Below are 25,891 nucleotides of genomic sequence, written 5' to 3' on the forward strand. Positions count from 1 at the left end.
AGGTAGGTTGATGAAAAATGTAAGATTATGTCAAGGGAGCATTGTGATATTATCTCAACCCTGCCGTGAGAGGAAACACAAGATACTGTCATCTGAAACAAGATTCATAACTTCGATATCAAATCTAGGCCCCGGAAGAAAAGCCGGATCTATAAGTGTCGATGGTACCACAGATGAAGAGTAATTTGGTACTTGGTGAGTTTGATGAATGGAGTCGAGAGTCCCGAGGTGATGGTGTAACGACTTTAGCGACACGAATGAGTTGTAGAACAATGTGTGACTCCCGTCTGCTTGGTATGCAAGAGAAGCATGAACAGATCTGCTAGCTGTGTACCTAAGTAATCATGTGAGGGCTTTCTTCAATTCTAGGAACAAAGTCTTTCCACAATAGAATAGATCCTATTGTATAAGTATTATAAACCATCAATCTCCGAGCTCACCGGCGGCCTACATTCTTCTAAGGGATGACTAGTACTCGCATTTCTGACAGAGTGATCCGAGATATACTACGCACAGGCACAGTGCTCTAGCTAGTGACCAATAGGAAGTTGCATTGTAACATGGGGCTTGTGTGGGGTAGATAATTGACCCCGCGAATCTTATCTACCCCTCTCTCTATGTTTGACAGAATCACTTCATGGGCGTACGGAATGAGTCCGTGATGTTATTGTACTACCGGCGGTCCGCCGCGCTGTTACTTATAGCATCTGCCAGAACCTCAAATCATAAAGTCCTTTCTTCAACCTTTCCGGCGAAGCACATCCATTGTCTATACAATCCCTAGAACTCGCTCCAAATCAAAACTTTAAGTTAAAATGGCAAGCAGCACTGCAGTTACCAGAGATTATGGAAAGAGAACGGTCATTGTTACGGGATCTGCAAGGGGAATGTGAGGTCTCAGAAGCTTCTTCGGAAAGTCTCAATCAGTTAACGAGTAAATAGTGGAAAGGCCATCGCAATTAGGCTGGCAGAGGATGGCTTTGACGTTTGTATAAATGATATTCCTGCAAACCAAGCTGGCATCGACGAGGTTGGTATTCGGGAATCATCCTATGGTCTGCAGAATACTAAGCGGTTTAAAGGTGGTGAAAGAAATCCAGGGCATGGGCCGAGCATCCTATGGCCACGCCGCAGATGTGTCCAAACTCACTGAAGTCGAAGGTCTGATTGAAGCTTCAGTTAAGAATCTAGGAAACTTGAATGTCATGATTGCAAATGCCGGGATTGCACAAGTTAAGTCGCTATTATCACTATCCGAGGACGAAGTTCGGAGGATGTTTGACGTCAACGTCTTTGGAACTTTCAATTGCTACAGCGCTGCTGCAAAGCAAATGATCAAACAAGGTGGAGGTGGAAAGATAATTGGTGCTGCCAGGTATGTTTGAAGCAAATCGGAATTAAGCCACTTGACCATTTATTGACCAATTTCCTAGTATCGTTGCTTTCAAGCCATTCGCTATGCTTTCCCACTATAGTGCTTCAAAGTTTGCCGTGAGAGGTTTTACTCAAGCCTTTGCTATGGAAATGGCAGAACATAAGATCACTGTCAATGGGTACGCACCGGGCATAGTTGGCACTGCCATGTGGGATTTGATCGACGAGGAGCTGGGAAAGACGAAAGGTGTTAAGAATGGAGACACGATCAAGAAGTACACCGATGATCTCATCTTACTTGGAAGAACAAGCGTTCCAGAAGATGTGGCCAAATGTGTTAGCTATCTGGCAAGCCCAGATAGCGATTATATGACAGGACAAACGTTGGTCATTGATGGCGGAATCGTCATGAACTGATCAACGGAAGCGCCTCATCTATCTTCTCTTAATACTACCTGTGGACCTGTCATATATTATGATTACACAAATGAACAAGTATTTACACTTTGTGATCCTTCCTCGATGCTTGCCCAAGTGACAACCTCCAAGTATGCTAGCTGGATACAGCGAATCGTGTTCTTAAAGCATTTCGTTGATCTCAGAGCTTCATTGGGCCACTCAAGCCATGAAAAAAACCTAGTCATACAAGATAGTAGTTTCCTGTACTGTGGCTAGATTCAGGTCAGCATTGGAAAAGGTTTTATGAATGCAGGTGTGTGCAGCAACTAGTGCCACAGAGTTTACCAAATCATTGTTCTCCAATCACCAGGAACAGTATTCACTATCAAAGAGTGGCTCGAGAAGACCAGGAGCCATCCAACAAGAGGTCGAAAGATTGGGAAAAAATGTTATGTGATAGGGGTAGTGAATCTGAGCTGCAGTACAATAGCCTTGGATTTCAAATCCCCAGGTATAAGTATAAAGCACCTTGCTGAGAAGAAACACGAATTTCCACAAATATACCAGTTTGATTCACAAAACCAGACAATTTCAGTACAAAACTTTGATTTCAAGAACACTTTTGGGTTCTCATCTACTTCACCTATCTGATCCAGAATAAAATTTATTTCCAGTTAGAACTCACCTTGCCCACTATTGAAGAAGAAAACATGCTAAAAGTCTCTATCGTAGCAGAATCTTGTCTATCCAAATATATCTGCAATTCAGAGATAACGACCTGAGATTAGAACAACAATGCCGTTGCTTGAGAATCAATCCACTATAGTCGAGAATGACGATTCGACATCAGAAACATTGAAGCTATCAGCCCGCGACAAAGCTAGACAGAAGAGAGTAAAGAAACGAAAGGAGAAACGAAAGGAGGAGGTTCTCTTAATTGTGTATGGCATTAAGAGCACGGAAGCGGAGCAAACGGAAGCGGATGAAAAATATGGAAACTTTCATTGTGCGACACCGAGCCCTTTGAGAAAATGTTGGACGCTGGTTGAGGAGGGCAGTGAGGTACGTGAGGGTGAAGGGGAGGGTAGTGATTGAGACCCGCTGGGGCATTTTTAGGGATAAGGCGGATTCGGCAATTTGGTTGGAGATGAATATTGAGGATTACAGACGGGAAGATTGGTGATGTGGTTGGGATATAGCAATGCATAGGTTGGCATAAGGGGTAAATATTGCGCAATTTGAAAAGCATTCGAAGGTTAGTACTATCTTTTTGGCTAGTTTATGATTGTGCTGTGCTTGATGTGTGTGTAGATGGAAATGGATATTCTATGAAAGAAATAGAGGGCATACCATTCTTTTCCTACCTATGTTTATTGTATATATCCAATGGCTTTAGTAGATTCAGCAATCTTCAAAGGTTCGATCACAATTTATCGCTGCAGAAATTCAGCAGTAGTTTTTCGTTTCATCGAAGGTCTGTTCATTTCCACCTTAACATTCATTACTGGAAATTATAGCTTTTGTTCATCTACAATGTCATTCAACTGGTTCTTGTGAGTATTAATTGGATATGTTGCATGGATTCAGGTGTACTGGTTTTGAGATGCTGAACAATTCCTCGTGTGAGTGAACTATTTGAGATCGACCTAGAGCTGAGACTCACGTGGTCCCCTAGAGCTTTTAGATTATGGTAGGAGCAAGTAGTGCCTGGTCACCAGCAAAATGGCGATGAGAGCTTCCTAGTATGTTATGTATTCATTGATTCCAGACAAGATCAATTCCATAGGCATGACACTAGACTTCTTGGTACGTATACTAGGACAATAAGCGAAAATATTTTTTCCCACTAAGAGTGTCTAGCCCCTTGAAAGCTTCAGTAACCGAATCATTGGTGATATCAGTGGCATCTAGCCAAGTTTTAGTGCTCAAAACTAAAATGTGAGGTGTATTAGCTTTTTGTTTCCCATTTCCTTAAATTCCGTAAGATTTCACCGCAAAATTATTCTGAAAAGTCATTTTTTATTCATCAACACACAATGACCAGCAGCGAAAATAAAAGAGCGAAGATGACTTTCGATAGGCTAGATAATACCAACGAGGCAGTAAGTTACTCGAACTTTTTATCTTCCCCCCTGTCATCTTTCTTTCACCAGTTACCATGATAGTTTAAGAAGACGTTACCATCATGATGAAGCAAAAACACTAAACCAAGAAATCGTAGGCTGCCGCCGGCGAATTGTCAGATCGTTCGAGCGACAAAAATAACCTCGACGATTCTCTCAAGGATACGACAAAACTTCAAACTAACACCAATGGAAAAGCCGATTGCGGAACGAGCCAATCCGATCGTACATTCTACAAGAAAGTGAACATGGCAATGGAAGAAGAAACAGAAGAAGAGGTGAGCATCTTACGACTCAGAATAGCCATACAAGATATTGACAGAGTAACAGGCTAAGGAGGCTAAGTTGCGAGAAGCATTATTGTGGCCAGGTGGTGAAGAGTGGAGAGTTAAGAGCGAGACTCCGTTGAGAGTCAAGAAACAGAGTCCATTGAGACAAGTCATGTTCGCATAGGAAAAATAAGGAGGAGAGAGTGTGGGGGAATTCACAAGACCGCCGATGAATATGCTTTGATAGTTATATCGGATTCACAAATGGTATTTCAGATGTGGATGTACGGTTATGATGCACAGTATGGGTACCAGTGATTCTATCACATTCTACAACGCATCCCAGGTCATCTTGGCTAGATGGCGAAATTCAGTTCATACTATCTTCATTTGCTTTCTGAGCCTCACTGAAGATTTGCCATGATTCAAAAAACCGTACAACGTGATCTGAGAGAATTGTTGCATCCATGGCCGTATATCTACAGTCTTCGATCTGTAAGTTCAACATTTTGATGTGCAGAACGCCCTTTGATACTACATCATGACTACTGCTACAAAAATCCGTAACTTAATTGTGCTTATTTGCTTTATATGATCTCATAGCATGCATTGCTTACCAACAAGCGGTAGATATACGGCTACTTAATCACTAAAGATTTTCGAAATACAGCTAGTACTACTCAATGCTGTTAGTGTGCCCACTCTCATCTACTCATACATATTCGAGCTTCTCATTCCGTGAATCAAATTCTAAATACACATAAATCAATTCACTACAAATCATTTTTTTCACCCAAATCAAACACTTTAAAAAACGAATATCAGGCCACTGACTCTCTACTTTAAAACAACTAATAAGTACAACGACTTATTAACACGGAAATTAGTAGATCAACGATCTATACCAAGAATTCTACCACTATATCTATCTCAGATATATACACCCGCTACCTCTAACTCACAAACATAATAATATTTCTCCACATATGTCTTTAGCGAACTTATTGCCACCAATGACCAAATCCTGGGCCGACGAAGCCAACGACGAATTGGAAGAGCATTGCATCAATGCTCCACCTACTAGTAACTTTGTTGATACATCTAAATTCGATAGTGACGCAGTCATGGGAGAACCATCTGATTTCAGAGACTATGAGGTATGAATGATTCACAAACTGTTCGAATGCACTTTTAATGTTAACCATTCCAGACTCTTGATTTCTCTGACGACGAATATACCATCGACTCTTACGACTATGCATTGAAATTCGAGACATTGTCGAATGAAGACAGCGCTGCTGTAATCACCGTTCCTGAAGAGACCATTTCTCCCAAGAACACAAAGCTAGGCACAAACATGACATCCAGAATTCCTAAAGCAGTACCCTATTCTGCCCAGTCCTCATATGATGCATTTCTCAACTCCATTCCTGAAATCGAAGAATCCAAGGATCAAGATGATCATCAAACTACAGCAGTCACCGAGCTTACTCTTGATAACTGGCAGGGCGATACCCCGGTTGTAGTGGACGATTGTGATTTGGGAATCGAGTCGGCTCAAAGCATCCCTGCATTTGGTGGCTTCGACGCTTGGGATAGTGATTCAACCTACAGTTATCATTCTGAGCTCGAGGAGGTTGAAGAAGATGTTCGAATTGATCACCCGCTAATGGGAAAAGACGTGGTTTGCATCCAAGTGTCCTTCACGGCAGTAAAGGATAGTGACTATGAAGCTCATCCTACAAGAGTGTTCTATCGTAGTTCTGTAAGTCTGCATATTTCTTGATTTCGTACACTTGATTCAGGGTTGAATCACCTTAACGTATCTTATAATAATAGCCTGTTCCCGTCATTGGATCTAAAGCCTCGTCACCGTATGCAGTGCTGACGTTCTGACTCCATAGGAACCAACAACTTGGGGCTGGACTCCATCAAATTTAAGACACTGCCAGACAGTTATTCGTGAGGAAGCATCTAGATGCTATATCTAGGCTGTTCAGAAAGATGGTTGTATGTGACGAGGGGCCTTCCATTATCTGGCGCAATAATTTACATGGCAGGAGTTAGAGATGAGTTCTAGTTAAGTATCTCTGATGAAGTAAAATGCCCAATTTTCAAGTTGCTTGGAATTGGAATTGGGAAATATTAAGACAGAGGCATAGCGATAGGGTGGGGAAGTTAGGATCTTAAGTGAAGATGAATATAGTTAGTTTTAGGATTATCAAGATATTCTGCAATTTGAGATATTCATATTATTATCCGCTCCTTCCTTGTTGATAGTGATTGTTGCCATTTTTGCCATTTTTTCTCAGCTTACATCAATTACGGCAGATTGAACTCAATGATATCGTACGTACGGCAGTGACCTTAATTCACTATTTTTCATTTCGATAGACTAAAAGCTGGAAATTGTTATACAATTACGGTTTTTACGTTTCTCTACAGTTTTTGCGGCTCTTACGGTATCTTACCAATGTATCAAGGTCATCAACCTGAACGTACAAGATGTCTCTATCTATATCAGCTACTTTCCTGCCCTCGAATAAATCTAGAAAGCCATCCATTCTCACTTGCTATCTACAAAACTCCGAGCGCAAACAAATCAGGAACCAATCGCACTCACAAAAGAAATTTACCATTACAATGTTCTCACCTCAGATCTTGCGCGCTATTAGATGGCGCACTGTCATAAATACAGACTACGATGGCGCAGTTCTTGTTGGAGGTTTGGAGAATGAACTCAGACACTTTGGGGATCCGGATGAAGAGCGCGATTCTTGGTCATATTCGGAGGCAGTGAAACCATGTCCAGTAAGTTAATTCGTCAAGGAAAAAATGAGAGAGCCATTTGGTATCATGCGCGATCACATGCTAACTACTCTCGCAACAAATAGTATACTCATGAAGGCGCACGAGCTATTGCAGCAGAAGAAAAGAAGAAGAAACAAGAAAAGCTCAGAGCTGCTCGCAGAGCCGCAATCTTAGGAATCTCTCACTATGAGAATGATGCGAACCATGTCGAGATTGATGAGGCAGTTGGGAAATTTGAGGAAGACGAGGAAGATGGCTGCACAGTCGAGGGGAGTGACGAGCCACTTGAATTCTGCGATGATTGGTTTTCAAGAACTTTACAACAAGATGGCGCACGTGAAACAGAATCTGGCAATGGCTTGAAGTCTTGCAGTATTTTGCAGGGAGAAATCATTGAGGAAGGAAAAGGTTCCGATAGCTACGAATGGGATAAAGTCGACATGGCGATGGAATCGATCCAAGATTCGGGCGTACGCACATATGAAGAGGACGATGATAGTGACTTTGATTCCGATCTTGGTTATAGCTTAGTCTCAATGTTCGACGAGGAGGCCGCGGTTCCATCAAATCAAGCTTGCAAAGGAGAGTGTTCTTGTGGATGCGACTCCGGATTTGTCGAGATCGAGGATACAAGCACAATGCATGGCTTGAATGGGGTTGAAAAGACAGGCTCTACGGCTCGGGCTGTTATTGCGGCTCAACCGGGGCTTTGGAAATCCATGATTGCTTGCAGACCATTTGAAAGAGCACGTCGTCCGCATATTGTTAGACCGGGAAGTTGGCAGGCGGTCTAAACATACGGACGACTTCGCGAGAATCGAAGTAAGTTCGAGCTGTGGAGCAAGATGTGGCTCTCAAAAACTATACTAGTTGTTATAAGTCTATATCTTCTTTCCTAGAAGTTTAGACAATGAGTTTCCCTACACCATCCGCATAGTCCTGAGCCAATATATGAGTGGCATGTAACAGTGTCTGCGACTTGAATTTAATTTAGCGACTTTGCTTTCAGGATGTGGCGAAAGAGCAGAAAGCGATAATTTATAATTTATAATAATAGATTGAATCAATACCCCAGAGATCTAGCTATGAGACTTCTGATATTGAGTGATAAATTGATGCCCTTGTGAACTGAAAGTAAGTTAATGATTGCCTATGGTGAAAAAGTAGACTAGAATAATGCTAACTAAATAATCTTGAAGGAACTTCTTCATATCAGTCTTATAATTCATTTTATCAAAACTGTCTTTGGTAACACCCTGGTTCTTAAATGAATCTGTAATGGAGATACAAGTTTGTCTATTCATTATTGAATACCGAAGTCAAAGATATTCATATTGTCAATGCTTCTTTGTACATACATATGAAAAGACTCCGAAGCTACTCAAATGTATAGATATATATCTGTAACCTAAGATTTAATAGTAAAATAATTGATGATTAGATGCAAATGTGATAAAGTCAAATTTCGGGGCTGGAAATCAAGATGTCACAAGGATCCTTGCATGGGGGATTGACAGATCAAGTTTGTAGTAACTTTTATTAGTAGAACTCAGCAACTAGTACTCATTAGCTCCATCAAAAGTCTGGGCATTACAAATAGTACCTCAATTCAAATACCAACTCAAAAGAGTTTCCAGGGTATTCTCAATTGTATAGTTTTCAAAAATACTTTCATAATCACCTCAATTACATCCTTAATTGCTTCATGCATCCAAGTTACAAAGAATTAGTCTTATCAGCAAGCAGTAATGACGGCCGAAACGAGAAGAATTTCTTCAGCCAACTTTGAAGCTACCGATGAGAACATGGCTTCAGCTAAAGAGTCCGAGTCAAAGACCAATTCATTCAGTTATGTGCTTGAAATGAAACTCCCAAGAGAGTATGCGGCGTTCGAAGATAGAGAAAATGAAGTTTCTTCAAGGACTTCACGAAGAGCCGTTATGTGGCAGCTTGTAATTGATACTGCCAGGTACTATTCTATCCCAAAGGAGGAAGTGAGCCAGGAGGTGATCAGATGCCGTTTTCTCATGAGCCAAGGTCCCCAAATATTTGAAGAGTGTTACTGTGAATGGTGTAACGAAACACCAGAGACGAGAGAGCAAGACAATGGACCTGTGAGAAAGAAGCTTGGCTGTATTCGATACTATTTGAAGGATACCCAGACTCCATTTTACTTTTGAGGAATGGCGAGAGAGCATCAAGTGAAAAGAGTGGGTAAATTCAATTCTTACAGGACTGGAGCTTGAGCGCTCATTCTTACCTTGGGCAGAAGCTAAATTATTCAAACAGCAATACCATAATCAGAGTATCGGGTATTCAGCGAGACGGGGATCACAGTGAGTTCTGGAAGAAGCTGTCGTGGGGACTTTGGGGTAAATTAATCCAAGGGGAAGCATTTTTTAGTTCAAGACAACTCACATAATGTATATCTTCAACTGACCACATCATAGACTTGCGCAATATGTGACAATGTATTCTGTATCATAGAAAGAGAAGTCCGTGATAAATTTACAGAAAAGGATCGAGTTCTGTGTGCTCTCACGCTTGTTCAATATCCCATCGATTATGACAATTAACCGATGGCATTTGAAAACGCCCAACTAGATCATGAGAACCACAAACCAAACCTAAAAACTCGATGGGATCAACTTTTCCCGTATCTGAAAGAGATTGCATTACGGTCACAATAAGTAGTCCTAGCTGAAGCCGAACTATTCACTAGCTTCAGATTGGCCATTGACTAGAAAGACTAGCCTGTTGTGGGAGACTACGCTAATCATAGAGCCAACAATGATAGACATATAAGAAGCGAGGCCTATGTTCGGAGAAAATCTTCAGCAGACAGTCCATTGATCAAATCCTGTACAAACTTCATTTTACTACGACAGGTCGAAGAAACTTCTAAATCGCAAGTCAGACTCACATTTGAACTCGAAACCGAAAATGAATCAAACCAATGCGACGAAGGTGGAGCTTTTCGAGGAGCAAGATGAAATACGTATCATCGTAGAAAAGCTAAAGGAGAACATACGAAATCAAAATCTTATCAAAGCTTCATGCGACAAAAACTTAATCCGGCCTTCCGCATCCAACACTCCCGACAGAACACCACTACCACTATCACCGGCGCCAACCAAATCTTCAACTTGCACCAAATGCGGAGAATCACTACTATTACCAGTCCCAGTGCTTGCGGCGCGCTTTTCGAACAACAGTCGGGTACACAAGGTTTTGCTCGCTCGCAATAGAAGGCTTCAACGCCACGGGATCACAATAAGCGTTCGTTTGGCCACTGCAACAGAGAAGTCATTGAAATACAGATGTCGAAAGTTTAGCCCACTTCGATGGTCGCAAGAATATTCTGAGTGACATGAATTCTGATGACATAAAAGGTTGCTCAGAACAGTAGCTGGTGTGAGAACATACTACATGACACAAATCAGAAGATGATGGTTTCTACAAAAACTATGTTGGATGCATAAGAATTTTGAGGAAAGTGCTGAGTAGTGGAGGAAAGCACAGATATAAAATGGAAATTGCATCCTAGGATATTTCACATTGTTTTTGATAAGCTGGCAGAATAGGAAATTGTGAATTATAAATTTCACTTCACTTCATTACTCTTTCCTCCAATCACAGAGTATATTAACTTTTGAATCTCATGTGAATTGTTAATCTAGTTTCTTTGTGATATTATCATCATTAACACTTCTGTAAATTGTTCATTACTTCAAGACATATTAATAAAGACTATGTCAAGTATCAATCCATAAATCTATTTCACTGTGTCTCTTCTGGTATCATTTTCTGGAAGACGGAACTAAAGCAATGGTATTGTTTAACCATCATAAGAAACAATCAATCGCGTCAAATCGGAACAGTATATCAAAAGACTAACTTGCGGATGACAATTTCACCTCACAATATTCACTACATTATCAAGCGAGGATTCTTTGAATAAACAGGTTGGTTCTCGCACAAACCCCTCAATATTCTCAATATTCTCTTTTTAACTCTACTGAATTCTCGGAGAGGCATAATCCATCAACTCGAAGACAAGTGCAGTGAACATAAGGTGAAAAAACTACTCACTAATGATATCGACGTCAAATTATACTAACGAGTTTGACAGAAACCCTGGTGGTCTTATGCCTCGAGTTAAGACAGCAAACTGAGTCTTCTTACAAATAAAACCCGATAATTTACCAGCGTCTATCCCTTCCTTTCAGTCATGTCGCACGAAAACCCCAGTCTCGATCCACAACTGTCCCTTGAAATATCTCTTGAACAATCAAATGGTGAAGGACAAACAGCAGGAGTCGAGGCTGCCAATGACAATCAAGTTTTGGATACAAATGAGGACTCCAGACAGGCAGAAGAGAGAGCGCATAATTTCCATAGCATTAGAGCAGCTTTTGGAAATGCTTTGGGTATCAATTTGATGGATATCTCCGGTTTGATGCGCAACAACGATCCCACTCGCAACACAGATCCCGTTCGTGACACCGAATTTGTTCGCGACAACGATTTCGCTATTTCTTCATCAGACCACAACAACATCTCCGAAGATGAGGAAGCATCTCAGTCCGAGTATAGTGATGAGGAAGATTTGGACATGGAAGTGCCTCTGAAGGTTGCCGATGATGTAGCGCCATTGCTTCTTCGCTCACCTTCATCACCACCATCATACTCGCCACCCCCAACACCGGTTTTGAAACTTCTACCAATGTTTACCCTTAGTCCTGGCAGCCCCTCGGTCTCAGAAATGTCATTTTTCGACGATCCAACTCGTTACGCCACTAGGATCAACGCCAGAAAGGTTCGCATGCATGATACGTGTCTTACGACTGCAGAAGAAACGTTAAGACAGTTACCAGGAATATGGTGGCGACGAATCTCAAAGATACCATCATCTCTCCGAAAATGCTGGACTCCATACGATATCTTTGACGAGTATTTGGAGAATACATTGGTGGCTGTGAATGATTACGGTGCGGAGGAGGCTGGGGTCGATACGAAAGTTGATTTCAGAACATAATTGAATACTGGTATTGTCATAAGAAATCTCGTTCGTGCACGGCATATGCTGGGTGGGGGGTCTATTTGATTGTTTTTCATCAGCGTTCACATGTATTCGAGGGACATTTTTGTACTCGTCGGATGGCAGCTTAATAGACCCACTTTAACTCGCTTAATGATTCCATCCCCTTATATGACAACGTGCAGTCTGATCAAATTAACAACAAACCAAAAATTGGTGCAATTGCTCTCAAAACCCTATACTGATTGAGGGATGTATAATCTAGTTTGAAAGGAAGGCGTTGAAGGAATGAGTGATTTCCCCCCAAGAAATTCGTAATATTACGTATGCACGACCATCTTTGTCACCTTCACATCCTGCAATGACACTTGAAAAGGGTGACGTGAAAATTACGAAATTTGCTTGACCAGCAGAATACTTAGAGATGAATGCAAGGTAAACCAACTTGACCAAGACATCAGATGCCTGAGAAGGTGCCCAATTACAGATCAGCACGGTAAGCATATAAAGCTCTCGATGAATTTCGTAGATGTTAAAATAGTGACAACATGGAATGTAAAAAGGTGTTATCAAGTTTAAACTATCTATTACAAATATCTAGTGAAGTTAGAAGAAGTAATTTTAGTTCGTACCCCACGATACCTTGCGGTCTGAAGGGCCGTATGAGGTTATCTTGCTGATGAATTTATGCAGCAAAGCGGGAGTGCTTGTCTATTGTAGATCTACATCTATCTCCAACATCAAAGCTCCTAGTAGCCATAATATCATAAGACTTATTGTACTACATGGTAAGCAAATTACCTAGGTATATCGTAATGATTCAATATAACGAAGTTTTGTACAGCACAAAATTAAACCGTATCCAATACTTAGCTGCCCAGGGCATATCATACAACACATCGGGATTTTATTCACTACGGCTCATCAATAATGGTTTAATGTCATTTACGTCATAATGTTGATGAATCATCCCAAATGACTGAGAATCGGAACGGCAGGAGCATAATCTCCAGAGGATCAGAATCTAGAAAAAGCAAGAACCTTCCATCGAAGTTGCCAAAAGCTTGATAGCTAGAATTGTACAGATTTCGGATTCTCAAGCAAAGCATTTCTGGTCACCCATGTCAACATCATTTCATCATATCATCAATTAATGTCAATTTTGGAACCTCAAGAATACAGCTTGATACTCATTTATTTACGAGAAACTGAAAAGCGAGAATCTACCAATCTGGTAAAATATGACGCGTTATGGATTCAGTCAACGTCACCGTGCTCGCAAGGAAGCTCGCACATTGTCCAACCCTCATAGCCCAAGCGAATTACCGTCACCATGGTGGGCTCCTCTCGTGAAGTTGAGACGTCTGAAATTAAGGTTGTTTCACCGTTTCCGTCCGAGATGTTCTAATTCAATTTCCAGCAACGAAACGAATGTGCCGAATGAGTCTTTTGGCGCCAATGAAGTTGGAGGGCAAGAGAGAGTTACGACAGACGCTCAAAACTTGCCGTCGATGATTAGCAGCACTCAAAACAATGGCTTAGCGTCCGACGACAATAATAACAGGCTTTGTCGCTCTGTATCGCCAGCAAGCCCGAAGACGGTAAATGATCCACTCGAAGCGGAAAACACTAGATATTCGAATGTTATCTTAGCAGGAGACAATACAGCAAAGCCAAAGTGTGATAAAGATGGTCAGAAAAGTTCAGTAAGCACTCTATTTAAGTATTTCGAGATTCCTCAACAGTTTGAGCTGGCAGAAGGATTGGAGACTTTGGAACTCTGAATCCACTTTCCTGCTTGGAATGGAGTCAAAATCCAAGAACCTAGAGTATTATCCGATTCCTTTCTGAATATTGAAACCTGGAGTTTAGAACAAAATCCTGAGCTAACTGATAATGTAGAAAACAATCACAAATCCAGTGAAGCATGCAAAGACTACGGTTCGAGGCGGAGGAAATGCTACAGACAAAACCAGCGGAGCCGATGAAAATCGCCTTGAATCGTTTCCTCTTCGGTTAAGAACGACATTAGAAAGTGTAGTTAGAAAGGAAGAGCTCACATCCGGTCGGCTCACTAAAACCTGGGTGACTCGTTTCAAAGATTCTCAAAAGCCAATCAACCCTCATCGAAGACGAAAATACAACACAAAATCTCCTAAAAGTAGCATTAGAAAGCGTGTCTTGAGAAGATTAGAATACAAAAACCTTGGGATAGAACTTTCGTATTCGGAGGTGAGGAGAGCAGATTGGAAGCCACGAGATCATATGGCAGTAGATTCGAGAATCGCTAATACGAGGAAGCCTAAGCCGGGTTGCTCTAACCTGCGTTATTGTTTGACGTATCTGAAGCAGGTTCAAGATACAGTATCTGACCTTGGAAGTTCGTGGGCGCGTGATCATAGGCAGTGGTTTTCTCGTTGGGGTACAGTACGCGCTGCAGCTTTGTGTCTCGGTGTTTGAGTTACAATTTTAATGATTTGTATAATCAATTGCGCATTTGCATACAGCGAGTTATGTGATTCCAAACTTAGATGTTAGTTCAATCAATCAGCGAATCACGCTTCTCATGTTTTGGTCCATAAGTTGTAGTAATTAACCGTTTGATGTTATTGGCTATTATCGTCTACATTCCTCCAGGCCAATCAACTTTAAGAAGAATCATCGGTACCTGGGATGCGATCAAATTCTTCAAAAAAGATTATTCAAGCTATCAATACATGGAAGCCGTAGATGATTTTATAGAGCCATACAGCGAGCACCGATTTTTTTATATATATACTTCCACAACTTACCTCTCAAAGACTGTTTCTTGCTCATAAAATACTGCCTTCGGTATTTGCTTAATTTGATATCCATGATATAAGAATCGATTTACCTAACTTTCAAGTTCAAAAAACAACGTTGGCTTCACCATACCATCCTCTGGTTGACCGAGATATTTGAGAGAAAACGCAATTACTCAAGATCTTCATGTTTGGCCACTATGTCTTATCATACTGAAGTGGATGCCGAGTGGGTAGACAAAGAAATTGCAAAACTCAACCAACTGATCGCAAATGAGGAGAATAAGATGATAGAAGAAGCGCGTGTTTCGCAAGTTTCAAATTCGGTAAGAAAACAAAAAGTTCCCGCACAATTCAATAGTGGAGACCAGTATTGATTATTCATTAGGTTGAGAGAACACAATCACCGAGAAACTTCCTGACCTCAGCGTCACCATTATTACCACTCCAAACACATATCTCAGAATCCCTAGAATCACCACAACCAACAGCTGAATCACAATCATGTCAGATGCCGGATGTTCTTAGACAATGGGGGAGTCTAGAAACGTACAACAGATTCAACTTTGATGCTCTTCAGCATGCTCTTAAACAAGTTCTCATTGGTGGTCAAAGAATGGACGACGAAAGAAATGCTGATAAAATTGATTCAATAGCAGATACGGGGGCGGAAGATCAACAGTCTGAGCTAGAAGCCGCCTTTCTGAAAGACTCCGATGAAGAAAATGAAGGTGTCGAAGACGATAGAGACGATGACTGGGAGGAATATTTCGATTGCGAAGAGGAATTGAGCGACGATGATTACTTTTTATACGACGGGAACCTTCGGGAGGGAATGTCTGAGTACATAAATGACCAGGCAGAAGAAATCTCAGAAGAGGACGAGCCTCAGTTTGCAGCACATCTATTTAGCAACCCACTACAAGCACTTGAGGACCAGGAAAACAATCATGATGCTAGTTTGACTAATTCAACCAACCCGAAAGAAGCATCAGAGAAGAGCTCTTACAAGAAGCTATCCAGAACCTGGGTCACACGCTTCCTAGCCAATAAAGCCAAGAGCAGACGCCGTCGTATGCCCAGAGGACCTGGTAGATTTATATACCCGTCTAGCGAAGATGTTCTACTTCTATTCATGAACGGAATCAAGATAAATGGTGCACGACCGACCAGAGGAGATACAGAGCTTTTGCGAAATCAAAAACATCGGGAATCGGGTCGATTCGTTTCGTTTTCTAGTCCATTGAGACACTGCTGGACTTATATATCATGTGAAGAAGAAGCTACTTAGGAAATTGGTTTAGGATATTTGGTGGGATTTCTAAGTTTTTGGTGGCCGACTGACCAAATTATGAGTATATGGCTACGTTTTAGAATATAAAAAGAACCAGAGAGGGCTCTGTTCTGGTCTCGATACAACGAATATCTATTCGAAATACTTGTGTACCTAATTAGAGATGATTCTGCCAAGGCAGTTAGATGATACGACAATGTGTTTTCTCATTCATCTACGAGCGGTTCTAGAAAATACACGAATATGTATGGCTACGACTATTCTAGCCTATTTTCTATGAATAGTAACTTTCTCTCCAGGATTGACTCATGTTTTCAACCTTTCTGTTAATTTATCAAGCTAATCGTGCAAGTTTCCCGAGAAAGCTATTATCTTGACTATATTGTTAGTATCACTAAGGTTCCTTTTGAGACAAAGGAGACAGACCATCTAAGATTTTCAGAATTTGTGTATTCATTGAAAGGAGGAATGCTTGTCGAGACCCAAGGTTGTCTAGTGGGTTTGCATAGAGCATTCAGAATTCGAAAGAATTATATGAGAGCTATTTTCACTTTCCACTTTGTTAATCATCATTCCTTTGCAGTATGATTCAGAAGAGATATTTTCATTTCTCAAACTACATTTGAAAAGTCTAGAAAACCCAAGGAAACGATCTACAAAGCCTCGAAGTCTTTAAATCGATGATCTTGATCATTTCTGAGAGGGACAAACCGACAGTCAGTCCACAGGAGAAAGGGTCCACTGTGAGTCTTTGAGGGTTGAATTACACAGCTGAACCAGGCCATGCTAACTTAATGAAGAGAGATAGCATGAACAAAGCAGACGGATCTCTCTTCGGATCTACCAAGAAATCATTAAAGGTTTCTACATCTAGACGTGGAGTTATGGATTCTAAGAATACTACAATAGTTGATGCAGTCCAGAATTCAACTAGAAACGACATCACAATGAAAAATAACCTCGGAGAGGAAATGAAAATGAATCTCGACTTTGGCTCAACGAGAAGTTGGCTGCCTTCATCAGATGGAGATTCGGAAGACGATAAGAAACCAGAGACTTTACATTTTAACTTGAAAGAACCAAACTCGGGATGATCGAGAGCTTGGGTGAGAGCAGGGGTTATTTGGATGGGATTTATCCAACATAATAATTCTCCATTAGTCCCAAATGTAGGGTAATTTCTTTGAAGAGTTGAAATATACTTCAAGTAGGTGTTAAGTGAAATTTTTTGTGAAATGGATATTCCGAATCTTGGTGTATGGGATATGTGACAAAATACCACCACATCGATGAATGTTTTCTGGTTTAGAAAAAGACAAAAAAACTATGATTATCAGATGAACTATCCTCCAATTACATTTCGTTAATCACTGCCACAAAGGTGAATTTCGTTAATTTTTGAGAGGGAAAAATTTGATTAATGCTTGACTGGTGGATTAAGTCGGCTCTGGTTCCACCTTCATTGGCCACCACTCTCGAAAGTAACTTTGCTTTCATTCCCTCAAAAATCCTTTTCTTATCAACTTTCAAAATTTTCAAATAATCATGTCATTATTCGAGGACATTTGGGGAGAGCGGCAGTGCTTTGATCTGCTAGAAGCAAACGACGAAGATGAGTCTCTTGACCTGCTAAAAGAAAGTCGCATTGTTCTTCAAGAAGACAGCATTGAGGAATATGAGGACACTGCCATGGTACACCTCGAAGACCATCCTTCTGAGAACATGTATACCTCATTTGCAAGAAGAGGAAGAGACCAAGAGGCACAAACTCGATTGATAATGCCAGTTGATACAAACTTTGAGGAGAATGTTGGGAATATTCAATGTTCTACTGTAAATAGTACCCCTTTCTCTCCATTGGCTTACAAGCAACTAATGGTCTTAAGCAGACATCACTATCCTTGGCTCAACATTCTCTGGTTGATTCTCCTCGTATGCCATCACAATATTTTCAAAATCATTCCACCTATGCAACAATGTCGCCTTCTAGCACCAAAATCTCCAACATCATAAGACAACCAGCTGTGCTTGAAAGATCTTCTGCTTTGTCATCCCCCTTGTCAGATAAGGAGAATAGACATAAACAAAAGCACAGAGAAGACTTGTCTCATTCTGTGATGGCACCAAGACCTTCTAGTCGTCGCAGAGAAAAGAACAGTATCGACAAAATAATTGAAGAGCACAACAAGAAGCACGCTGGAAAGTTAGGAGTTACACAAGCCAATTCAAAACCACTAGCTCCTAAGGTCATTCAAAAGAAACCAACTAAACGAAAGGGAAATAGATATTCTGGAAGTCTGGAAGGATTCATGGTAAAATGTGAAGCTCAGTACAGTGGACCAGGCTTATCTGAAGTCTATCAGGAATATCAGTTAGATCATGATGAATCAACTCAGTCCTGGATGTTTGAAGAGGCAGATTCTTTTCAGCAAGTGGGCCAAGCACAAGAAGTACCTCAGAGTGTAGACTCTATCCAGTACACGGGCCAAATGGGAGGGATAACCCCAAACGCGATGTCTTTCCAGCACATGAGCCAGGGAATGATTTGTCCAATGACGCATGAAGTGCAAAAGTTTCATAGCCATTGCCAATCTCTCCCGTCACCTCAACTCACAAGAACCCAACAGCCAAATTATTCTTTCCAGCAAATGGGCCACACATATTATGATTGCGACTTGTATCCCTTCAATCACATATCAGTTCTTAATATACCACACTCGCCGCTGTTTCCAGAGAGAAACTTATGGGCACCTCGAGCAATCGAAACTCTATCTAATCAATCGCATGATCAATTTCGAATACCTGCCGTTCATACACAGGGCTTTGAGACTCAGCAGTACATGACTGTAAGCATACCTATAACTCAAGATGACTAATCCAGCGATGACTGACTTTTTCTAGGCGAGAAACGGAAATTCTGCTACTGCATTTCCTTCTTCTTTACATGGATTCCTAGGGTCCGAAAGAGGAAGTGGCCAATCCTCTGAGTCGCCAACCAGCCCTTCGTTCTCTCCTTAGCAACCACAAACCGGTTACACACATAGGCCAGAAACGATGCAAGAATGGAACGGATATTCAAAATGACGTGGAATGCAGGTAGTCGTCAACATTTAAAAAGAGAGATCTTTGAGAGAACTTCCCAGATCTCAATCCAAGGCCAAATGTTACACCACCAGATCATTTCCACCTTCTCCGGCGATAAATAGGAGCCCACCGCATACCAAAAAAGTTTTTACTGCAGATATTTTGAAAATACTGGCAGCAAATGAAAGGAACCAAATAGATAGTGTCAGTTTCACGGCTTGGATATCCACTTCTATGATACCCCATGACCTTTAGTGGTACCCTTAAGGTCAGATTGCGTTGCTGCTTTCAGTTCTAAGATTTGAAGTTTTACCGAGATTATTGGTCTGACCTACCCTCGTGAATTAAGAGATAGATAGTTTTGAGTTACTGCTGGATGGAAGAAACCTTGCAATCGTGAGGCCGAATTCTTGGTATCTCAACTAGATAGCTCTCTCAACTTTTCTGTAAATAATTCTCCGTAGATAAGGAAGCACATTTGCGAATTTGTCTACATATAGAATAAGAAAAGACCTCTATGATGAAGTTCGGTCCAGATTTGGAGATGCTCTCATCATGATTGTTGCCTGCAGATCGTGTGAAACGTTCTCCAAGATATATCAGAAAAGTTGCAAAATGATATGCACTGAAGTTTCCCACTGCAAGTATGGAGTCTATGCAAGACACATCAAAACCTATTGCAAACTCTCTACGAATCGAGTAAATCTCGAGTGATCTAGATTCTGATAGAGATGTTGAGGGAGTATGATTACAGAATGGCAATTATTCTTTTCGTGGTGTCACGTTTGTATCCTTCCGGTGTCTAGTGCCTTCCATTTTTCGAATCTAGAGAGCTCATGTGATTTCAAGACTTAAATCTCTACTACTATAGCTTAGTAGCATTAGCTTCCTTTCCTCTTGACGAATTTCTTCGACTTCTACCTAACTAATTCATTTTTAATTTCTCTGAACACCAAAACATATCGACACCCATCAATCACGACAGTAAAAACACCGAATCGACAATAATAACAATGAATCAAAACAGCAACAATCAAAGGGACGAATTGTCTCCACCTCTTGTAAGTACAATTTTTTCTTGCAATTTACACTTCTGAAAATTTAATCTCCGACACAATGTTATTGAATCGTTGGCATTTCTCGTGTCGCCGAGAAGTGTAGAGCCTGGATCTCGGTAACCCTGAAGATGATTGGGATGATTACTAACAGTATGTGTCCCTAGTCCCCACGTCCGACGATAAATCAACAATCTGTTGCAGATAATGACGGTAATTCTTCGGGTTTCACTGCCGACCCGCAACAGCAAGGTACTGGTGTCACGGACGGCAGAGGTGGTTTAGTAAGTGGCAGTTTGGTCGGCGGTGTTCCAATGGAGAGAACTACGGCCTGCCGAGGCAACACTTACCATGAATATCTGTCTTCTGCTGCAGGACCTTTGCAGCAATGTTCCTGCGGCTTCACCCCCCGACGTATTTCTACAGGTGGTATAGTAATGTGTGGAGTTCCCATGGAGAGAACGCAAGGCTGTCGCGGCTGCTCTTATCACAGGCAATATACAGATTGCCCTTGTGGTATGGGAGAAAATTGATGCTTTAGATCGAACTTTATGATGAAGAAAAATAGAGTATTGGTATTTTGAGAATACCATGGCCATAGGTGCGTGTGAAACCAATTGAATAACGAAAAATATCTACTATCTTCATTATCTGGCCCACATACTGACTCCCGTTCTTTAGCTGGCTTAACCTCCTAATTGGAATTCAAAATCGGAATATAGGGCAGGAACCTTGGGAACGGAGTCACTGGAAATGGAAATGGAGTAGATGGGTTGAGCTTATCAGCTCAGGGCGTTTATTTTTGGCGCAGGCTGCTGGCGCTTTGAATTTACCGTGTGTGTAATCCTCGAGTCACTAATGATAATACTTTGGCTGCACATAAACGACTGTTCTTCTTATTTGACCAGGCTGGTGGGTTTTAGGATTCTCGAAGCTGGTTTGAAGTGAAATGCTGAGTGCGCTCTGTTTTGAGGATAGGATGTTTTAAAAGTACAACGCTGACAGAAATACAAGAACATCGTTAGTCTTTTTTTTCTCGGACGACTTTTCGAATCCCTACCCATACTCCCCACTCGATGTCCGTATGAGACTTATTTTCCGACTTTCACGACTGTCCCTCTCCGAACATTTTTTTTGTTTGCCAATCTTAGAGACTTCTCCGACGGTACTTGCGCAGCGCATTCTGATGTTCATTTTCAGACTTCGTCTGCGAACTGCCCCATTCAATCTAGTGAATATAATTTCTATTCCAATCACCAACTATATTTCACCTCCACTGACTCGGTATCTTACTTCTCCTGGGATTAAAGTCGAAGGAAGTCGCACAATACCAGTAGGATTTTGCCAACAATGCATACCGCTAGAAACAAAGCAAAGAACTACATAAGCTTTTCAACGGCCCTGTAATGCGTCGAGCGAGTCCACGCAGCCGCCAACGCCCGACCACATTCCTCTTTCCCAGGGACCCTCGCGGAATCAGTGCCCATGGTTGTTGTCAGGCTTCCCTCAAATAACAGAAGAGAAAACGAACGCGGTACTATCAAATCATTTACGAATAATTCATAATGGGCGCCGGTGGGCAGGAAGTAGGACAGTACGGCAACAATTGGGAAAAGAAATATAGAAAGAGAGCCTGTTTCACACAAGCTCGATTATATACTTACTGTGTTCCGCTTCATTCGCCTCAAAGACAGAACAAAAATAACCACAAAGCTCCCGATTTCATGTTGTCTATACCGAAAAAAAGCCTGATGGCTCATAATGATTCAATTGGTCATTTATTGATATACGAGCGCGGAATATTGGGAGAGACAACCATACGATACGTTGCCGTTAGGGCTATGTCGCTGCCGCTGGTCGTGACAGCTAATTTGTTACACGCTTTCAAGACTCGCTAAAATGTCTGCATGCGGTCTGTGGTCTGTGCCTCTCGCGAAGCGAGACTCCATTCATCCGGGTGATTCCAAGGTTATTTTAGAACACGCAAAGTTTTACGACTGATTCGAGGAAGATGCTGCTTTTTTTTACTTGAAATGCCACCGGGTTGAAAATATTTACAACTACTGAAGAGATCTAGGCACAATCTGTATGAGAATCAGCTCCGAAACATTAAATCGGCTTGTCATCCTTGAGCAATCAGAAAACAACCCTATTGTGTAAGTGTCAAACGTCGAGATTAAATCTTTTGGAAGTACGACGGTATTCGGCGGTATGAGTCTTTTGAATATCCTTAGCGAGAGAATATACGAGACCGTGTCTTGACGTCTTCAACATTCACGGGATGAGTAATCAATCGTGTTACGATCAAATTTAGCTGCACCAATATCAAGCATCTAGATCAGCTCCCCGGATGACTTCGACGCTATCTTCCCTTCAACATTCGGAAGTCAATTCGAGATCTTCTGCAAAATCATATAGCATCATTCAATCAATCCACCGAGTGGCAAATGATAGCAATCCAAATCGTCAAATGTCAGCGCAAACTAAATCGCAGAGTTTTGTATTTTATCCCTAGACGTTCGACGCTGTTGAGGCTGGGAGTGTATTAAAAATGAGGTGGTTGTTAAATATTCTGGGGGATTTAAGAAAGTGGAGCGAAAACCTTTGTACTATAATTTCTTGCAAATCTACATACCATCCGATGCTCGATAGGTGATGGACTTCGGCTATGTGAAAATAACACGGGCTTCTGTTGGTAACATCTTGACCTTGTTCTTAGTATTAACTGTCCAAGCACGTCTCTGTGGATTCCATGTACAGAATCTCAATAAGCCAGAATATATAAAATTCATGCGTCAGATCAATTTACAGATACTAATTAAACTATAGAAAAATAAAAGATTATTTTCATTACTAAACATATTCTATTACAATGCCGCTAATCAAATCAATTATGATGTTAGAGATCTCCAAGTGTAGGTAGCATAGACCTTGATAACAATTCCGCCGTCCGCCCCTTCCCAATTCTATCCATCCAGATTGTATTAGTATGATCATACACCAGTACCGAGAACGCCGTCATAAACTTTATACAATCGATGCTTCACCCCCCTGAGGCATTCTCGTCGATATCTATCGCCTTAATTTTATCATAGTCTATAGACCCTCGAACAGTCCCGACCCGTGCTCATAGGGTACGATCACTGTCACTTTGATCTTGACTGCTCTCTGCAAAATCGCGGCTTTCAAAAACATCGGACCTCTCTACGCCGTCCCAGACTCCCACTTGTTCACATCCAAGCGGAACACGACAGTTGCTTCGGTCTGGTGCTGAACACGTCTTCCAAATCACTTCTTTTACCTCTCGGCCTACTTTTTCGAGGGAATCCACAGCCCACTGTTGAATTTATATATGTTAGTTTAGGACACCAAGAATCTCCAAGAATACATTTATTGGAGGTGGAAAGAAATAAAAGACGTGAGGGAATCGTGGGTAGTACATACGATGACATCCAAGTGCTCATACTCCTCTATCACCTTCTGATGCACGACCTTCACACATGGTTCTCTTCCTCTCTCGAATCTCCGGACCAGCTTTCTTCCATCGACCAAATCGTCGGATCCCGACACCCATAATGCGAACGGGGGTACCTGCTCATTATACCAAGCTCTAATTTTCTTAGGCTCTCTCTTTTCTTCGTTTTCCATCAACTCTGCTCCGGGCTGCATCTCGTTCTCAGTTGTATTTGATGTGCCTGATGCCTTCTTTCCTTTGGCTGTCGACTTTTTCTTCTCGTCATTGCTATCCAAATCATTATGAGTATCCCCCCACACCAATCTATCTTCCTCATCTTCTAGCATACCTTCCTCTCTGGTTGCTAATATACATTTGTGTTTTGCAAAGCCGTCCATTCCCAGCCACCACCTCATACTCTCTGCACTTACATACACAGGAGCGAATTGAAAACACCGATCTCGGACTCCTTTATCCCATCTAGCATCACTCCATTTGAACAGCATGTGGAAAACGTGATATCCTAAAGTCCCAAAAATCTTTCCTGGTATAACCTTATGGAAGGCCATCATGTACGGAAGAAAAGCGTGAATGCCAAAGATGATGCGAAAGAACGAAGGAGAGATCTTGCGCACGAATTTAAAATAACCCTTGTCGATAAGCGGTCCCGCATATGCGGCTGGTGCCAATGCACAAAACACGCTGATTTTCTCACCCAGTTCAGGCCGTTGCTCTTTCGCAAGCGCTACAAACGTTTGAGTTGTGCCTTGGGAGTGACCAATGAGAGCTAATTTTGGGAAGCCAGTTTCGGATAGAACGCGAGAGGTAAGTGCTGGCAAATCCAGAACACCCATCTGCCGAATATTCCAAGCCCACATGCGAGGATCAGCATAGTCAAGAAGTGTATGTTCTGGTTTGAATCCGCATCGATTGTTGCCGAGCCAAACATCATAGCCTTGCTTGCATAGATAAAATGCTAGAGACTGGTCATCATTGGTACAATAAGCACCAGATGATTGCAGGAGACCGTGAATCATTAGGACGGGATACTTTGATTGGCGATTATAGTCCGAAGAAAGTGATCGACTTGGGCCCCGGTCAGTGAACAATTCTGGTCCCCGAGCTGCTCGTTGTTCCGCCGTCATGGGCGTATATTCGCTTGGATCGTATACGTGCCAAAGGAGAATGATAAATCCATCTTCTGTCTGAACTTTTATTTCTTCGACATCTAGACCTACTCTTCGTGCATAATATCCCACATCACAAACCAGCGGATCTTTGCCTCCTTCTGTCGGTATAAAATCCCCTTGCCCCGCATCACCTTCAATATCATCCACTTTTTCCTTAGACAATTTTTGGCGGTTCATCTTCTTCCAACGATTTTCCTCTTCTCTCCTCCTCCTCCTTCGTATTTTCTCTTCCTCGTAGAATACTCGTCCTCGGTCTGGATCCCTGAATGTAGCCTTATACCATATATAAGTAAAAATAGCCGGCACAGTCATGACTCCCGCTCCCATTACAATAGCTCCTAAGAATGCGCAGGTAATGAAAAAACTGGTAGTCCTGAATGTCCAGCATTGTAAATTTCTTGTAAATGAAGACGGGCCGTATAATGGCAGAGGTGGGAATAAAGGATGCGTTTGCGATGGCGGCATAGTTTTTTCGAGTGAACCTTGGCCTGATGTTTGCCCGCCATTCCCTCCAACATCATGTGAATCTTTCCCTTTCTCGCCCACTGCCAGTCGATTTTCTTCGCTTGCGATCTCTTCCGCCCCTTCGACTTCACTAATCATGTTACCACCAACACCCCTTGCCTGTCTCCTGAGTCCATTCAACCTCTCCGATTCCTGCAACGGTGGCCCGGGCAAGCGACCTCCATCCTCCATAACAATCACTGTATCCCTTACCGTCACATAGTCCGCTCTCATCGCTGTTCCAGCCCCATCATCATCATCATCATCATCCTCGGGGTCGATATGGGAGAGTTTCGCGGCTTGGCCGGCATAGGCGGATTCGGGTTCAGATTCGTTGCTCATGGCGGAATATCGCACGTACTCGAATTTCTTCGAGTTGAACCTCGAAGTCATTCAAATTATTCGCTCGAGTGGAGCTTTTCAAAATCATGGAAATCGACGATCCTTATCCCCTGTCCCCGTCTCTCGTAATCTACAAACACCAACTCGAACAATCAAACTTACCAATCG

At 41.8% G+C, this 25,891-nt stretch overlaps 12 protein-coding genes across 12 annotated transcripts; 11 read left to right on the forward strand and 1 right to left on the reverse strand.

Moving 5' to 3' along the window:
* Positions 1 to 815: 815 nt before the first annotated feature.
* On the forward strand, positions 816 to 1,791 carry EAE97_006271 (uncharacterized protein; the record flags this gene model as incomplete). The annotated part of the gene is made up of 4 exons (XM_038876784.1): positions 816 to 889; positions 943 to 1,030; positions 1,083 to 1,375; positions 1,434 to 1,791. 4 exons carry the CDS (start codon positions 816 to 818, stop codon positions 1,789 to 1,791), a joined length of 813 nt encoding a protein of 270 aa, XP_038732491.1.
* Positions 1,792 to 2,568: 777 nt separating this feature from the next.
* EAE97_006272 (uncharacterized protein) lies at positions 2,569 to 2,868 on the forward strand (the record flags this gene model as incomplete). Its single annotated transcript, XM_038876785.1, has 1 exon — positions 2,569 to 2,868. The coding sequence occupies one exon, from the start codon at positions 2,569 to 2,571 to the stop codon at positions 2,866 to 2,868; it is 300 nt and encodes a 99-aa protein (XP_038732492.1).
* A 941-nt stretch (positions 2,869 to 3,809) lies between these two features.
* On the forward strand, positions 3,810 to 4,349 carry EAE97_006273 (uncharacterized protein; the record flags this gene model as incomplete). The annotated part of the gene is made up of 3 exons (XM_038876786.1): positions 3,810 to 3,875; positions 3,995 to 4,174; positions 4,227 to 4,349. The coding sequence occupies 3 exons, from the start codon at positions 3,810 to 3,812 to the stop codon at positions 4,347 to 4,349; spliced, it is 369 nt and encodes a 122-aa protein (XP_038732493.1).
* An 802-nt stretch (positions 4,350 to 5,151) lies between these two features.
* EAE97_006274 (uncharacterized protein) lies at positions 5,152 to 6,156 on the forward strand (the record flags this gene model as incomplete). Its single annotated transcript, XM_038876787.1, has 3 exons — positions 5,152 to 5,322; positions 5,376 to 5,930; positions 6,070 to 6,156. The coding sequence occupies 3 exons, from the start codon at positions 5,152 to 5,154 to the stop codon at positions 6,154 to 6,156; spliced, it is 813 nt and encodes a 270-aa protein (XP_038732494.1).
* Positions 6,157 to 6,670: 514 nt separating this feature from the next.
* On the forward strand, positions 6,671 to 7,770 carry EAE97_006275 (uncharacterized protein; the record flags this gene model as incomplete). Its single annotated transcript, XM_038876788.1, has 2 exons — positions 6,671 to 6,976; positions 7,060 to 7,770. 2 exons carry the CDS (start codon positions 6,671 to 6,673, stop codon positions 7,768 to 7,770), a joined length of 1,017 nt encoding a protein of 338 aa, XP_038732495.1.
* A 954-nt stretch (positions 7,771 to 8,724) lies between these two features.
* On the forward strand, positions 8,725 to 9,156 carry EAE97_006276 (uncharacterized protein; the record flags this gene model as incomplete). The annotated part of the gene is made up of 1 exon (XM_038876789.1): positions 8,725 to 9,156. The coding sequence occupies one exon, from the start codon at positions 8,725 to 8,727 to the stop codon at positions 9,154 to 9,156; it is 432 nt and encodes a 143-aa protein (XP_038732496.1).
* Positions 9,157 to 9,919: 763 nt separating this feature from the next.
* On the forward strand, positions 9,920 to 10,345 carry EAE97_006277 (uncharacterized protein; the record flags this gene model as incomplete). The annotated part of the gene is made up of 1 exon (XM_038876790.1): positions 9,920 to 10,345. The coding sequence occupies one exon, from the start codon at positions 9,920 to 9,922 to the stop codon at positions 10,343 to 10,345; it is 426 nt and encodes a 141-aa protein (XP_038732497.1).
* An 862-nt stretch (positions 10,346 to 11,207) lies between these two features.
* EAE97_006278 (uncharacterized protein) lies at positions 11,208 to 12,014 on the forward strand (the record flags this gene model as incomplete). The annotated part of the gene is made up of 1 exon (XM_038876791.1): positions 11,208 to 12,014. The coding sequence occupies one exon, from the start codon at positions 11,208 to 11,210 to the stop codon at positions 12,012 to 12,014; it is 807 nt and encodes a 268-aa protein (XP_038732498.1).
* Positions 12,015 to 13,258: 1,244 nt separating this feature from the next.
* Positions 13,259 to 14,477, forward strand: EAE97_006279 (uncharacterized protein; the record flags this gene model as incomplete). The annotated part of the gene is made up of 3 exons (XM_038876792.1): positions 13,259 to 13,392; positions 13,438 to 13,723; positions 13,920 to 14,477. The coding sequence occupies 3 exons, from the start codon at positions 13,259 to 13,261 to the stop codon at positions 14,475 to 14,477; spliced, it is 978 nt and encodes a 325-aa protein (XP_038732499.1).
* A 523-nt stretch (positions 14,478 to 15,000) lies between these two features.
* Positions 15,001 to 16,091, forward strand: EAE97_006280 (uncharacterized protein; the record flags this gene model as incomplete). The annotated part of the gene is made up of 2 exons (XM_038876793.1): positions 15,001 to 15,126; positions 15,189 to 16,091. The coding sequence occupies 2 exons, from the start codon at positions 15,001 to 15,003 to the stop codon at positions 16,089 to 16,091; spliced, it is 1,029 nt and encodes a 342-aa protein (XP_038732500.1).
* A 1,548-nt stretch (positions 16,092 to 17,639) lies between these two features.
* EAE97_006281 (uncharacterized protein) lies at positions 17,640 to 19,112 on the forward strand (the record flags this gene model as incomplete). The annotated part of the gene is made up of 3 exons (XM_038876794.1): positions 17,640 to 17,927; positions 17,984 to 18,940; positions 18,996 to 19,112. 3 exons carry the CDS (start codon positions 17,640 to 17,642, stop codon positions 19,110 to 19,112), a joined length of 1,362 nt encoding a protein of 453 aa, XP_038732501.1.
* Positions 19,113 to 23,360: 4,248 nt separating this feature from the next.
* Positions 23,361 to 25,774, reverse strand: EAE97_006282 (uncharacterized protein; the record flags this gene model as incomplete). The annotated part of the gene is made up of 2 exons (XM_038876795.1): positions 23,361 to 23,570; positions 23,678 to 25,774. The coding sequence occupies 2 exons, from the start codon at positions 25,772 to 25,774 to the stop codon at positions 23,361 to 23,363; spliced, it is 2,307 nt and encodes a 768-aa protein (XP_038732502.1).
* Between the last annotated feature and the right edge of the window lie 117 nt (positions 25,775 to 25,891).

The sequence above is a fragment of the Botrytis byssoidea genome, assembly GCF_014898295.1.
Source record: "Botrytis byssoidea strain MUCL 94 chromosome Unknown BBYS_011, whole genome shotgun sequence".
Classification (NCBI taxonomy): Eukaryota; Fungi; Ascomycota; class Leotiomycetes; order Helotiales; family Sclerotiniaceae; genus Botrytis; species Botrytis byssoidea.